Source organism: Doryrhamphus excisus, linkage group LG10 (genome assembly GCF_037039965.1).
Source record: "Doryrhamphus excisus strain RoL-2023G ecotype Guam linkage group LG10, RoL_Dexc_Guam_v1.1, whole genome shotgun sequence".
Lineage (NCBI taxonomy): Eukaryota > Metazoa > Chordata > Actinopteri > Syngnathiformes > Syngnathidae > Doryrhamphus > Doryrhamphus excisus.
Genome location: NC_136366.1, coordinates 20,393,227 through 20,409,221, shown reverse-complemented (window position 1 = coordinate 20,409,221; position 15,995 = coordinate 20,393,227). Strand labels below are relative to the sequence as shown.

At 44.6% G+C, this 15,995-nt stretch overlaps 1 protein-coding gene across 3 annotated transcripts; it reads left to right on the top strand.

Annotated features, from left to right (window-relative positions):
- The first annotated feature begins 208 nt into the window (after positions 1 to 208).
- Positions 209 to 15,498, top strand: LOC131105479 (chondroitin sulfate proteoglycan 4-like). 3 transcript variants are annotated; one of them, XM_058053637.2, is made up of 22 exons: positions 331 to 517; positions 2,095 to 2,258; positions 2,651 to 3,730; positions 3,801 to 4,190; positions 4,276 to 4,397; positions 4,573 to 4,681; positions 4,758 to 6,086; positions 6,932 to 7,024; positions 7,423 to 7,914; positions 7,986 to 8,120; positions 8,762 to 8,956; positions 9,030 to 9,212; positions 9,277 to 9,453; positions 10,281 to 10,479; positions 10,553 to 10,684; positions 10,801 to 10,976; positions 11,057 to 11,249; positions 11,340 to 11,511; positions 11,592 to 11,928; positions 12,031 to 12,183; positions 12,272 to 12,853; positions 13,728 to 15,498. In XM_058053637.2, exons 1-22 carry the CDS (start codon positions 454 to 456, stop codon positions 14,808 to 14,810), a joined length of 7,560 nt encoding a protein of 2,519 aa, XP_057909620.2. In that variant the 5' UTR covers positions 331 to 453; the 3' UTR covers positions 14,811 to 15,498. The 3 variants fall into 3 exon arrangements, with proteins under 3 accessions (XP_078650422.1, XP_057909620.2, XP_078650421.1); XM_078794296.1 differs by lacking the exon at positions 331 to 517 and adding an exon at positions 209 to 306 and having other exon boundaries at positions 11,592 to 12,183; XM_078794295.1 differs by having other exon boundaries at positions 11,592 to 12,183.
- Positions 15,499 to 15,995: the final 497 nt, after the last annotated feature.

Sequence of the window (15,995 nt, the reverse complement as noted above, 5' to 3'; positions counted from 1 at the left end):
GAATTTAATGCTAATCAAAAGGTAAAGTCTGTAGGTTATAACCGAAAAATGTCGATAATGACATTTTCTCACTACAAGAGAAACAGTAGCATTAAAAAAATAACGTTTTAATTAAGCGACTGCGGTCTCTATTTAACACGACTGGAGTGTCCATAAACAAAAACAACTTACAGGCGCTTCTTGGCTCTCTAGTCGGGAAGACACTGCCCTCTTGTGGTCGCACGCGGCGCTGCAGCTGAGCTGAAGCTGAAGAAGGCGGTCTGTGGGAGGAGTCTCGGCGTTCCTGGGTCACGCCTACAAGCACAGGTACATTTTTCAAACGCATCTAATCCAAGAGGCTGTGACTAACATGCAGAGGCGCTAATGAAGTTACAGCATGATTGGTGTTCCAATCAAAAAGCAGATGTTGCATTTATTTGAACATTTATTGGGATTTTAAGCACCTAAACAACAATGTGGACTTTATTGGCTGAGCTGCTGCTTCTCCTGCTGATTTGCAGAAGACAAGTTTATGCTGGTAAGTCAGTTTGGAGAAGAAGAAAGTTTGAAGGAGTGTGTTGTGGAGCTAAGCATGCATTTTGGCATTTGTGTTTGTTTTTTTAAGGCATGCATAAATCTTTTAATGCATAATCTTTCATTATTTTTATTGTTATATGTGCCCCAAAAATAAATATATTTTCCTTTATGGTGGAAAAAATGACAAATAAATGAAACCCCACCATTACATATCAGATGCCATTGTGATGAGAACTATATACATTGTAAAACTGCTTCTATTCTTAACTTTGTGTACCACAGGATGGACATGGATGCATTGGAAGGTGTGTGTTACTGCAGGCAGATTACTAATACAGTAATCCAGCGGTATCATAGAAGGAGATTAGCTCTAGATGGACAGACAGGAGCTTTATAGGCTTGGTCTGCTGACTAAGTGTTTGTGAAGGAGTGCTTCTGCTGATGTCCAATGATGCTGCAATAGAAACCGAATGTAATTAAAATAAAATAAAACCAATAATAATGGTAAAAAAATGTAAAAATATCCATTACTTCATAAAAAATATGTAATAATATATAAGTTTATATTAACATGCAATATTATATACATCTTTTAGCATGATGCAGTACAGGTGTACGCCAGCATTATTATCTTTGTAACGCCGGCCTTAATGCCATCAAGATGGTAAAGTGTTCACCTCCTGCCTCTCCGCTTCAAAGCCATTAATGAGTAAAATTAAAGACCCCGTTTGTTAAATGTCCAACACGCGTCAGTGAGGTCTAATTAGCAGCAGAAAATATTTGGTTGACCCGCTTTGGAGTGCATTAGCTGCCATTAATTGAATTTGGATAGCAGGTGTAAAGTGCACAGCACACATGGCATTGACAGGTCGGTCAATACAGGAATGGGCCAGCACTCGGCTGAAGGCATTAGCACCCTGATTGTACTAAAATAACCAACGCCTGCCTGTTCACATGAGACTGATCGTATATTTAGTCTGTAAGAAAGATGAAACTACAGTAAAGTCTTGTTATATCGATATCGGTTATAACGAATTACTACTTATTACGATACTATTTTCATTTCCTGGCAAATTTCTTTTTTTTTATGATATAATTAGTTCCGTTAGTACGATACCCGGTTATTATGATAATCCGGTTACTACGATACCCTTTTCATCTCCCGCCAGCCAATTTGGTCTGCTTATATCGATACAAAAGCAGCTTAAATCAATCTTTGCTTAAGGATTTCAATACCAAAAAAGAACACGGCGAACGGCTGCTTCCAGTCAACTTTATTTTTCACACTTCCACCACCAGAGCGCAGCACACACACCGATTCCTGCACTTCCTGGTTCACAAGTCATGCTCAACCCGCCCCACATAGCTGGCCATAGCTAGAACAATGTCGAGTGCATTATTGCCCACTTTTAATGCAGTTCGGCGCAGGATCGGATATATGGATAGTCCGGTTATATCGGTATTTTTTATTGATATAACGAGACTTTACTGTATATAATGTTCATATGGGATTTGTAACACCCAGTGCAATTTTAGGCTTCAAAACATGACTGTGTGCCCTTCTGTTCACTATTACAGTGTCATTCTATGGCGATAGCTACATCCAGCTGCAGACAGGAGAGGCATCCTTCCAAACATCGCTCCGTGTGCAGTTTAGAACTTCTAGCCAACAAGGCCTGTTATTTTTGGCAGTGGGGCCCAGAGACTTCCTGCTCTTGGAGCTGACCTCCGGGTTCCTACAGGTGGGTTACGATGATCTGCGTATGATTCATTTACTGTCCCGAAGCAAGTTGCACTCAGTTTGGTGTCAGATTGCGTGCACAGAGCTGAGAAATAAGTTCTGAACAGGTTCCGTCATGAGGGGGAAACCAAGAATATCAATAGCTTCAGGAGACTTTAGTAGGAAATAATAATCTGCTTTATTACACAACAGTGTAAAAACAGCAAATAGAAAACTCTTACTCTACCAGTTGTAATTACAACACTTTATTATTTGTATCAACTTTGCTCTCAGTCTATTTTCCAAAACAGAACCTGCACTGAGCTTCACAGCTTGTCTGTGGTCAAACAGTATCGATCTCTAGTCAAAATAAAAAAGAAAAGTCTTCAGTTCTTTTTGCTCCCAATTCCATAGGTCCGTGTGGACCTCGGCTCAGGTGAGCAGTCCCTGCGCTCAGAAAGGGACACCAACCTCAGTGACCTGGCATGGCACTCCGTAGAGGTCACCCTCAAGCATCATCATGTCTCCATGACTGTGGACCAAAACTCTCACACCACAATCCGTATACCAGGACCTGATCTGGAGCTCAGTATAGATACCCTTTTTGTTGGTGGCGCATCAGGACTTAACCATCCGCACCTTGTCAACATCTCTACCGGGTTTAGAGGTTGCTTAGATGAAGCGATTTACAATGAACTCAACCTGCTGTCCAGCCTCAAGTCTTCTTCTGGCTACGGCAGCAACCGTGAGGTGTCTTTGGGGTGTAATGAGCTGTTTTCAGCAACGGAAGATGATTCGGTCCATTTCTTCAGCTATGAAGCATTCATCTCTCTTCCACCGTGGGAGACGCAACACAAAGGTGTGTTTGAATGTGAACTGCACCCCTCCGGGAAAGATTATGATGGTATAGTCCTGTACAGCGCTGGTATCCAAGGTCATGTAGTGCTAGAGATGAGAGGTGGTCACCTGGTGGCAACAATTGGAACTGCGAAGGGGAGTAAGATTGAGTTGCGTTCCCGTACACACCTCCACAGCAACCTAACATGGTATCCCGTCCAGTTACATCTACTACCCTACACTGTCCAGCTGAAGGTAGGTGAAGAGGTGCTACAGGCCAGTCTAGGGTTGCAGAACATCCAGCTCAAAGGACCGCTCTTCCTGGGGGGGTTGAATGAACCAGAATGGGAAGAAGAAAAGCAACCAGAATTGATGTCTTTCAAAACCCGGGGGAAACTCGTTGACAGTGGAGGCTCCTTCAGAGGTTGCCTCAGAGAAATAAAAGTAAATGCTCAAAGAACTGGACTCCCTCAGGCTGTTGTCTCCAAGGACATCACCCTGGGCTGCAAGACAGCCCCGCCTTCCGAGGTGATGTCCCCCACCAGCTCTGCATTTATTCCTGAGTTTGACATTAGCGATGACTCCAACATCCTGTTGTTGAGAAGGCTTGAGGTAGAAGAAGGAAGTCGGGCACCATTGGAGCCCAAACACATTAAGGTACTTGAACTCTCCAGGCTTTGTCTTCAAATGATTATCACTATAAATGCCAATCTCTCTGATCTTCCAGGTGAACGTTGATCTCCCAAAGTTGGGCTTGCATCCATCTGAGTTCATGTTCCGCATTGAGGAGCGGCCAGTCCATGGCCACCTGCATCTCGACCCCAGCCCTGGTCCTAAAGCAAAGTTGATCCCAACTGCAGCAGAGGAGGCAGACTTGGCTTTTAGCATGCTTGACCTCTGGCAGGGTCGGGTGACATATGTTCACAGCGGCTCAGAGAGTCAGCATGACTATTTGATGTTTTCCATCTACTCCAGCTACACGAAAGAACTTCCTGCATTACTTACGGAGCACCGTTTGTACCGCTTTGATATCAGCATCAGTCCCGTTAATGACGCGCCTGTGCTCAGCCTGCCACAGGGAAACGTTTTTACTCTACTCCAAAACTCCAAACGACAGGTAGGTTCTTACGGACTTTTTACAAAACCACTTGCTAATTCAGTATGAGAGAATGAAGACTACTATACATCCATGATGTCCCCAGTTGACAACAGATGTGTTGAGAGCATCAGATCCCGATAGCAGTCATGCTGACTTGGTATTCAGCTCCATGGGAAACCTGGACAATGACGCTGGACACCTCGAACACAGGGATCAGCCCGGCAGGTGGGCGCGATTTCCTGTGAGGCGTTTATATTCTGCCCCTTTCTCCAAAGTCATCTGGGATAGGCTACGTCTCGCTAATGAAGTTCTGATGCAGTCCTGAGTCCCAATCCACGTTGACACTAAGTTTTCAATATATAAGTACAGATTAAATGACGTGACTGCATCCTATCTCCAGGCCCATCAAAGTTTTCTCTCTGCATGATCTGGAGGAAGGGAAGATCAGCTTTGTCCACACTGGGGTTTCCACCGCGAGACTGGCGCTCAGAGTGAGCGATGGGCAAATGGTAAACCTTGCCTTCAGGACGTCATCCTCGAATCAGTCACATACGCTTTGCAAATGGTTTTCTTTGACTTTTTCAGGTCAGCAACCCGGTCATTTTGAGGATTCTGGCAGTGGAGCTTGAACACAAACTCGTGAACAACTCCGGACTGGAGGTGAACCAGGGAGGAGCGTCAGTCATCACCACCAATCATCTTGCAGTACAAACTAATGTGGCAGATCAACCAGTGGATATTCGCTATGATGTCACAGAGCTGCCGCAGTACGGTGAACTCCAACGTCTACACTCAAGTGGTGAATGGAAACCCACATCTTTCTTTTCTCAAAGACTTCTTGAAAAAGAACGGATCAGATACCTGAGCACTTGTCGTGTCAGCCCAAGTCAGAATGTCACTGACCAGTTCAAATGCAAAGTCAGTGTTGGCTCTCTTGCAACAGAGACAGAACTTGTTTTTCCCATTGTGGTACGATGGATCCATTATAAGGTCACAAGGAGCAAGATGGAGGTCAACGGTGTTTTGAAAGTAGTTGTCACTCCGGAAGACCTCCGTGTCATCACTAAGAGTGTCAAACTCAACGACAGCGACATCTACTTCAGGCTCCTAACAGAACCCAAAAAGGGTCAACTTTTCCTCATTGACAAAGTTCTAAAAATAAACTCAACCTTCAGCCAGAAGAATATCACAGATGGCTTGGTGACGTATGAGCTGTTCACCAGAGTGCCCGTTGACACAAGAGACATTTGCAGCTTCCAGGCCTTTTCCACGCACGCTAGCTCAACGAGTCACGATTTCAGAATAAACATCAGAAGCGAGTCGACCGACTTCACCGTCTTAAACAAAGGACTCTCGGTTGTGGAAGGAGGGACAAAAATCATCACGAAAAGCATCCTATTCACCCACATAGCGAGCAACTGCGAGATTCACTACAGCATCACGGTGCAACCACAGCATGGTCAGATTCGGAGAATCAACCTCTCAAACTCGACCTCCATCAACGACAACATTGTCGTCTTCACCAATCAGGATATCATTGAGGAAAGGGTGATGTATGTCCATGATGACAGCGAGACAAAGCAAGATTCTTTTACCTTTCAAATTCTGGTTTATAAACCAACCAAACCCAGCGGCAGGAAGGAAGACCGAAACCCACTTGAACACACCTTGAACATTTCCATCCAACTCATCAACGATGAGCGACCAGTCAGAGTTGTTGACAAAGTATTCCATGTGGCCAGAGACGGGCGGAGGTTGGTGACCTTGAATGATCTTTGCTACAGAGACGACGACTCAGACTTTGAGGACGACTGGTTGGTCTACACTCGAAGAGGGATTCCGATGGGGGAGCTGGTCCTGGCCAGTGCGCCCGATCACAAACTGTACGAGTTCACACAGCGAGATCTCAAACAGGTAGAGTCTTCATTATGAGGACACTCGATATTCAGGGTGATAATATTCACAGCATACACAGAACCAACAGATATACGTACAGTAAAGTCTCGTTATATCGATATTGTCGGGAGTCAGAAAAAATATCGATATAACCGGACTGTCGATATATCCGATCCTGCGCTGAACTGCATTAAAAGTGGGCAATAATGCACTCGACATTGTTCTATACTATAGAACAATGTCGAGCAGCTTAAATCAATCTTTGCTTAAGGATTTCAATACCAAAAAAGAACACGGCAAACAGCTGCTTCCAGTCAAATTCCTGGTTCACAGGTTCACAGGTTCTTCTGTTGCAGGCATGTGTTTGGCCAGCTATGTGGGGCGGGTTGAGCATGACCTGTGAACCAGGAAGTGCGGGAATCGGTGTGTGTGCTGCGCTCTGGTGATGGAAGTGTGAAAAATAAAGTTGACTGGAAGCAGCCGTTCGCCGTGTTCTTTTTTGGTATTGAAATCCTTAAGCAAAGATTGATTTAAGCTGCTTTTGTATCGATATAAGCAGACCAAATTGGCTGGCGGGAGATGAAAAGGGCATCGTAGTAACCGGATTATCATAATAACCGGGTATCGTACTAACGGAACTAATTATATCATAAAAGACTAGAAATTTGCCGGGAAATGAAAATAGTATCGTAATAAGCAGTACTTCGGTATAACCGATATCGATATAACGAGACTTTACTGTATTTATGCTAGAGGGCATTTTTTGGTTTCATGTCTATGAAAAGGTACCTTGACTTAACTAGAGATTTGATTATTATTCTTAATTCCTCATCTGTCTTAATGTTTCTTTGTTTTCCCCTCAGAAAAAGGTGCTGTTTGTACACAGTGGAGTCAGTTTTGGGCGTTTTGTGCTTTTCGTATCAGATGGGAAACATTATGTTTCTACCTTAATGGAGGTAATGGCTTTTTAATTCATTTTACGTATCTACTGTATAATTCAAAGCAAGTTTCTCCAAACCGTTTCAGCTCAAGACCCAAACAAGATTAAAAAAAAAACAATTGTAAACTGATGTTGAACAAATGACTGAAAAACTGAAAAATCTCAAGGTTATGATTTCCGAGTTAAAAGAACCACGGAATTGGCCCATAAAAATGGAATCTACTGTTAAACGCAGAATCTTGCAGATATGTGAATGAAATGCTGTCATTGTCATAGACAATTTTATGTGGGTATTTACTGGCACAAAAGTACACATGTAATACCGGTAAAATACGAGTAAAAGGTAAAAAACTGAATTGGGGAAAAATGTTCCAGTTTGACCAGATGAGAGATGAGAATGTCTTTCTGTTGCAGGTTAAGGCACAGGATCCTTACATTGAAGTGAAAAACAACACAGGCCTCATGGTCCAGCAAGGTGGGATAACAACTCTAACCTCTTATAACCTCAGCGTCCTCAGCAACCTGGACATTCGGGATCCACAGCAACTTACATATGAGGTCTTCCTTCCGCCGAAACATGGTGTCCTCTTCATGAACGATGGTGAATCTGCAGCAGAGGCAGGCGCTGTTTCGTTATTCACCCAGGAAGATCTGGTAGCAGAGCGCCTGAGCTATCACCACAACGGCAGTCACGAATTGTCAGATGGGTTTAATGTCACGGCGAGAGCAAGGGAGAGAAGCGGAAAGGGGCAGTCAGATGATTGGAGGAGGGAGGTGTATTTAGACATTGGCTTTCAAATAAAAATTTACCTTGAGAGTCATCAGAGGCCACCAAGAGTCGTCAATAATCGTCCAGTGGTCGTGATGGAAGGGCACAATATCTCCTTAAACAAGAACCACTTAGAGGTAACAGCTGAGCTCGCTAAGACTTTCCAATAAACTTTACTTTGTCACCACTCTGCTTCCATTACCTCCAGGTGGTCCATACAGACAGCAAGCCCTCAGAGATAGTCTTCACCATCCAAAGCCCACCAGATCTGGGCTTGATTGAGATATTTTCCTCGGACAAAAAACAGCGAACAAAGAATGGAGGACAGCAGCATCTCATCCAGGTGCACAAAACCTGACTCATGTTACTAGCTCATTCATTTACTTCAATGTGTTGCTAGATAGCCACCCAATGTGCATTGTCTTTTGGGTGGAGGTCGAGGGCAGGCGCCTGGGCTACCTGGTTTTTGGCATCCAAATCAGGCTTTTGGGGCCTTTGGGCCCCGAGGCAGACCTACATAGGTTACGCTGGAGGGATTATGTTTACATAACATTACAGCTGGCCTGAGAATGCATTGGTATCCTCTCGGGGCAGTTGGAGGTGTCGGCTGGGGACTGGGAACTCTGGGCTTTCCTACTGAGATTGCTGCCCCCGCAACCAGGACCCAGATAAGTGGAGGAAAATGGATGAATGAATGGATGGATGGATGGATGGATGGATGAATGGATGGATGGATGAACGGATGAACGGATGGATGGATGGATAACCACCCATTAACACGAGTCGCTGATAATGTAGTGGATCACTCATCTGACTTCAGTGCAGTCAGCGTGGTTTTAGTTGGCACTGATATTTGGTTCGGCACTAGCTTGTCAATCCTGAACAGGATAAGCAGCATAGAAAATCAGCGGATTAAAAATCTTCCATCGGATAACAGGCTTGCAGAGAAGCTCTCGTCAATAAACATGTTCTTGTGTTATTTAGCATTCACAGAAGCTCAGATGGAAGCCAACAACCTCATTCACTCAGGAGGACATCAACAGCGGTTTGGTCATCTACTACCAGCAGACATCAGGAAGAACTAATGATTCCGCTCTGTTGGAGGCCACTAATGGGGTCACCAAGGTTGGACCCATTAAACTGGAGATTGATATTATTCCCACGCTGCTGCCTCTACAAGTAAGGATCGAACCAAATAAATCAAGTCTTGATGAAGTACCTGCAAATTGCTCATGCTGGCTTTATTCTGTAGGTTTCTGACTTGACCTTGGACGAGGGGTCATCCCTGCCGCTGACGCCTGACACAATCAAAGTTAATAGTCATCACTTCTTCGGGATGAATTTCCTGTATCAGATTGTTGTTCCACCACGACACGGTCACTTGGAGCACAGTCGGATCCCAGGGATTCCCATCACAGCTTTCACGCACACCGAGGTCCTCAACTATTGTTTCATCTTCATCTTCAACAAGTCCACTGTAACAAATGTTCACTTTCCAGGTGGAGCGTGAATACATTTCCTATATCCATGACGGAAGTGACACAGTCAGAGACAACTTCACCATCATTGCTAATCAGACAGAGAACCAGAAGTACAGTCTGCCGTGTACTGTGCACATCAATGTCACGCCTGTTAATGATGAGACTCCCGTCGTTACAACCAACAAGGGTCTGAAGGTAGCGAGAATAACGTCCAAGGGACATTTTTAGTTGGTATTAAATGTTTTGACAGTGAAACAACCAGCTCAAAAACTTAAAAACAATTGGGCGAGATGAAAAAAACCTAAAAATAAAAAGTACAGTAAAGTCTCGTTATATCGATATCGGTTAAAACGAATTACTACTTATTACGATACTATTTTCATTTCCCGGCAAATTTCTAGTCTTTTATGATATAATTAGCTCCGTTAGTACGATACCCGGTTATTATGATAATCCGGCTACTACGATGCCCTTTTCATCTCCCGCCAGCCAATTTGGTCTGCTTATATCGATACAAAAGCAGCTTAAATCAATCTTTGCTTAAGGATTTCAATACCAAAAAAGAACACGGCGAACGGCTGCTTCCAGTCAACTTTATTTTTCACACTTCCACCACCAGAGTGCAGCACACACAGCTGAAAATGGTAAAATGGCTTCCGGGGTGAATTATGTCCCGGTAACCGGTAATCACTACAGCGTAAGTTTATTTTTATTTACTGTAGTACAAAATGTATTGTAGTACAAAAGCATGCTAGATACGCAATCCATGAACTCAAGGAGAAAATTACATGCCATGTCAAAGATCCGCCCACTTTTAATGCAGTTCGGCGCAGGATCGGATATATGGATAGTCCGGTTATATCGGTATTTTTTCCGACTCCCGAGAATATCGATATAACGAGACTGTACAACAAACAGCTCATGTTGCAAGGGTTCACTGTACTCCTCAAAAATCACAAATGATCTTATTACCATTTTATGTCACAGATGAAAAAAAATATCGTTTTATCTATCGCTCACAGATTTGGGTGGGTTCGATGACAGAAATCACAGTGGACGATCTCAGTGCTGAGGATTCCGACACTCCACCTGACAGGCTCGAGTTCATCGTCACACCGCCCAGTAACGGCTACCTGGCTTTGAAGAGCGCCCCCTCCAGACCCATCCTGAACTTCACGCAGAGTCACATTGAAAGAGGCCAGCTGCTGTTTGCACACAACGGTGAAACACAGAACTTTCTTGAGTGAATGGATTCATAAATTTTTCTAAATGTTGCCGTACTTGGTTGTGTTAGGTGCTGTGTCTGGTGGATTCCACTTTCAGGTGAATGACGGCGTGAACTATGCCCCTCGGCAGATCTTCAGCACGACAGCTCATTCTTTGGTTCTTACAATACAGAGAAACCATCCATTGGAGGTGTACCCAGGTATAAAGCGCTCTAATTTACATTAGAACCACCACACAGAAGACTTACCCGTTAGAATTTTTCCCTTCCTTGTCTCTGTTGCTGAAGTTCTCTGCACTGTGTACTGTATTTTAAAGGGTCTGTGACAACAATATCCGAGCAGGAGCTTCAGGTGGTAACCAACGACCCCTCTGACATGGCAAGAAATGACACTGTGGTGTTTACAGTCACCGTTCCTCCAAAATATGGCCGCTTGGTCCGTCATATGCCAGACAACTCTACTAAGGATATCTCCACGTTCACACAGGGCATGGTAGTTGCAACTCATGTGTTTTTTTGTTTAGTTTTTTTAGCAATCTCTACATCAAAGATAAATTGATGTTTCTGCCGTAGGTGAACTTGGGGGTTGTCTCGTACGATCAGAACAAGACTGAGTCAGTGGGATGGTTGGCTGCAGACACGTTTTCTTTCACCGTGTCATCTCCTCCCGCTTTCCTCCCACCAAACACCTTCACCATCTTGATCTCCTATCAGGCGAACAAACATCACGATCATCAACACGATAGCAGACTTCTCAACAATGCAGGTAGAATCTACAGTACATTATCCCCCGTATGACTGATGATATTACTATAATGCAACACGTGAGAACTATTTTTGTTGATCTGACTCCCAGGCGCTGTGCTGGCAGAAGGCGGAAGGGTTACAATTGATCGATCTAAACTTGATGCCTCCAATCTCCTCGGGAAAGTACCCAAACCCTTTCAGAAAGACCATCATGTTGTTTACAGTGTGATTGATCTGCCGCGCCACGGTGTCTTGGCTATCCAAGGCCGCAACCTCAGCAGGTGTTTCCTTTCTTTGAGTGTCTTACTTGGCTTGAGCTAAACACCCCCAGATGCTGATTACTTATGTTTTTTTCCTAAAGGGACCAACCAGATTTTTCACAGATTACATTGAACAAGTTTGGCATTACTTACATCCACGATGACTCTGAGACCACAAGTGACAGCTTCACTTTCCGGGCTTGGGTGGCTCCTTTGGATGCCTTCTCCTCGTCATCGCCGTTCTATTCAGCTTCCTCCTCTCTTTCCTCATTTGACTTGGTGCCTCATCGCCACGTCAAGGAAAGCCTGGCTGTCATAGAGACATTTAACATTACGGTCACCCCGGTCAACGACCATCCGCCACTGATTAGGAGTAGATCCCCGAGTATGAAAGTTGTTGTTGGAGAGAAAGTAGTTCTTGGACCAGACAATCTGCAGGTGGGCATACTGGTATACTGGTATTGGTATGAATCTCAAACTCTGAAAATTATAAATATTTGTGTCAAATTGCTGATAACTTGTGTTCATCTACAAGAACAGGTTGAAGATCATGACACCCCTCCAGAGGAGCTGCACTACCTTGTAATCAGTAAGCCCAACAATGGCTACCTGACGCTGGGTGAAAGGCCAGAACCAGTGACGTCTTTCACACAATATGACGTCAACCACGGCCGGCTGCATTTTATACAGCAGGTGCAGAGTCCGTCTCCATGGAAACTTACCGTCTGTTGTTGTCATGATAATATTGTGTCTCCTGTCCTTACTGTGTCTGCTCCACCAGGGCGAACCGTCAACGGGAGTTTTCTACTTTAATGTAACGGATGGTTATCATCGGCCGCTCTACAAACTGTTCAGTTTGGAGGTGATTAAACCCTCGGTGTCCATAGTGAACAACACCGGCCTGTCATTGGTTCAAGGCAGAACTGCTGTAATCCTGACAACCAACCAGCTCGCAGCTCAAACAAACAGTCAAAGTCAGGCCAACATCACCTACACAGTCACTCGCCATCCCCGTCATGGACGCATTGCCATTAACGACCAAGAAGTCATGGCCTTCTGCCATGAGGATCTCCAATATGGCCGTGTTGTCTATCACATGACTGATCTCAGTGAATCAGAGGACAGCTTTCAAATCTCAGTCTCGGCCTCGGCACCGGGTGTCGAGTATGGAAACGTGACCTCACAGACTGTGAGGGTAGTAGTGCGACCTCTCATCTATCTGCGGGAACCAGTGAGAGTCCCCAGCGGAATCGCAGTGAAACTTGGGAAAGCCATGATGGACGCCTCCGAGCTGGCGAGAATCAGCAGAGCCGACCCGCTCTTTGAGGTTCTGTCCCCACCAAAACATGGCAAACTAGTCAAGGTATGTCATTTTCTTAGTTTTAGTAAATACAAAGTAGATTTATACCAATATATTTTGGCCAAAATAACCCATACGTCAATCCATCAAAATCTAATTTTCCATATTCTTATGTGGACCTTACAGATTTGGAATCAAGGTTCATCTATCCACAAACTTTCTCCTTTAGTTGAATTCAAAAATGTCACTTCAGTAAACACAACTACATAAAATGAACCACTAGAGGTCAGTGTAGAGTCATTTCATTTGTAGTGAATTCACTGTAACTGCTCTGCTAGTGACTGCATGGCGGTCGAGTGGTTAGCGCGCAGACCTCACAGCTAGACCGGAGTTCAATTCCACCCTTGGTCATCTCTGGGTGGAGTTTGCATGTTCTCCCCGTGGGTTTTCTCCGGGTACTCCGGTTTCCTCCCACATTCCAAAAACATGCTAGGTTAATTGGCGACTCCAAATTGTCCATAGGTATGAATGTGAGTGTGAATGGTTGTTTGTCTATATGTGCCCTGTGATTGGCTGGCGATCAGACCAGGGTGTATCCCGCCTCTCACCCAAAGACAGCTGGCGACCCTCGTGAGGATAAGCGGAAGAAAATGAATGAATGCTCTGCTAGTGCCTTGCTGGCATAGATAGGTAACAAAATCAGTGAAAGTAAGACCAAGTGAAATTGGATATTACTGCAATAATACCGTGGTACTGTGATTGAGAATCACAGTCATATACTGCATGCGCATACTGTACTTACAGCACACTTAAATGTGAACAAAGCCAGCAGAATTGTACTGTACTGTATGTGGCAGCTATGCAGTACACGGCTCAATACTACAGTATATACAAACAAGTGCACCGTACCACCATCTTCCTTCTTGCATGTATTCAGATGACCTACGATCCCATGCGAGCATCAGAGGTCCTGAAGTCCTTCACATTTCGTGACGTGGTACAAGGCCGCGTAGCCATCGAGGAGACTCTGAGTAACAGCGACAATCAACTCCAAAGTAACGATTCGGCGCTCACGACAGCACAAGGCCACGCCCCCGCTACACCTCTGAACGACTCTTTTGTCTTTATGCTGAAGGCTGGGAATGTCCAACCAGCAAAAGGTGAGCTTCACTTTACCATCTTACCTCACCATCAGATGCGTCACGGCCCCACTGGTGTGAATAAAGCAGACGTAGCCAGCAGCGAACACAAGACCACCACCCGCCTGCCCACACGCAGCAAGACCACCGCAGGAGCGGTGAAAGGAGGGGGGCGAAGGGGAGCCGCAACATCCGGCAGGGTAGAATTGGGATTGCACCCTCACATTCTAACACTGAGGACCCACAATAAGACACATCATAAATTGAGGTCTCATACCCGCATAGCAAACCACACACGCGGTGGGAATCATGGCGGTCGGTCAGGAGGCGCCCCAAAGCCTCACCCTCCATCCGAGCCAGAACCTGGCCAAACTCCGCCTCCAGACGCCCATCCGGTTCATGTGGAGGTCCTCCCTCGGCCTGCCTCGGACCCTCTGCTCATAATCCTGCCTCTGCTGGCATGTCTGCTCCTCATCGTGATCCTGGTGGTGTTGATCCTGGTGTTCCGACACCGCAAGGAGAAGCAGGCCAGGATGCGTCTCTTGCAGGAGCTTGGTGCCGTGCAGTTACCCGCTGAGGGCAGTCCATACTTGGGCATGCCAGAGAGAAGCGTGGCCGTGCCCTCTGTGGTGGTCACACCGCTTGGCGCCGCCAGCTGTCCCGCCTCTCCCAGGGCACCGGAAGGCCCCAGGAGGCGGAGTCTGGCCCCTGGAATGACCTTCTGGGGGCCATTTGAAGCGGAGCCTACAAGTAGCGATGACAATATTCAAGGTTGTGAAAGAGTTATTGGTAGAAATTCATTACCCGCCATCTCCATAGAATTTATGTCCTCTCGCAGATCTAAGTCCCCCACGCTGAAAGACAACCAGTATTGGGTTTGATTCCTCAACCTCCAATACAGACTGTGCCTTATACCGATGTATTTACTGGCACATCTACTATGAAGCACTTCAATTTAACCCTAATAATTTAATAATGTAACCACATTATAAGAAACTCAACAGTTTTAATATCATTGTATTGAAGCTCAATTTTTCTCCATTTTCTGGGGCCCCATGGAGGCCAGGGCACCCTTAGCATTTGCCTATATTACTTAATAGGCCAGCTGGCGATGGGTAAATAAATACAATTATTACAGTGTCAATCAAAGGGGGGATGAATATTTTTCTAAAGGCAGAATTTGCACTGGATCTCATTTGATTGAAAGTCCACAGAGTGTATTTCTAAATGAGAACTGTGGTAATACACAGTACATGGGAGCAATTATTTTACAGTAAAGTCTCGTTATATTGATATCGGTTATAACGAATTACTACTTATTACGATACTATTTTCATTTCCCGGCAAATTTCTAGTCTTTTATGATATAATTAGCTCCGTTAGTACGATACCCGGTTATTATGATAATCCGGTTACTACGATGCCCTTTTCATCTCCCGCCAGCCAATTTGGTCTGCTTATATCGATACAAAAGCAGCTTAAATCAATCTTTGCTTAAGGATTTCAATACCAAAAAAGAACACGGCGAACGGCTGCTTCCAGTCAACTTTATTTTTCACACTTCCTCTGGTGGTGGAAGTGGTGCTCGACATTGTTCTATACTATAGAACAATGTCGAGTGCATTATTGCCCACTTTTAATGCAATTCGGCGCAGGATCGGATATATGGATAGTCCGGTTATATCGGTATTTTTTCCGACTCCCGAGAATATCGATATAACGAGACTTTACTGTATTTTGTTTGTTATTTCAAGCAGAACTTTTTCAATGTCCATTCTTGTATTTATTTTTGTACGTATTCAATTTAACTGCTTCCATTTCGTAGAATTGCTCTTTGTAACAAATATGTAAAATACATGTATTTGCTGTACATTGGCTGTTGTTTAGTAGTGTTAATATGACGAGTTGACAATGGTCATTTTACACTGAGTTCTTTCAGTGTTTTTTTTTCTCTCACCTAAGGTAAATTTGGTATGATAGCATAAGGTTGCAAGTGGCTCTACTAGTAGTTCAATCTGTTTTAAGACTTTCTTCAAGTGTCTCCTTTACCATGCGCTGGAAAATAA

Excerpts from the sequence above, each read along its gene's own strand:
- LOC131105479 (XM_078794295.1), top strand. The coding sequence starts at position 454 with ATGTGGACTTTATTGGCTGAGCTGCTGCTTCTCCTGCTGATTTGCAGA. Across the intron at positions 9,213-9,276 it reads CAGCTTTCACGCACACCGAG|GTGGAGCGTGAATACATTTC; the intron begins GTCCTCAACTAT and ends TTCACTTTCCAG. Across the intron at positions 10,977-11,056 it reads CCACGTTCACACAGGGCATG|GTGAACTTGGGGGTTGTCTC; the intron begins GTAGTTGCAACT and ends TTTCTGCCGTAG.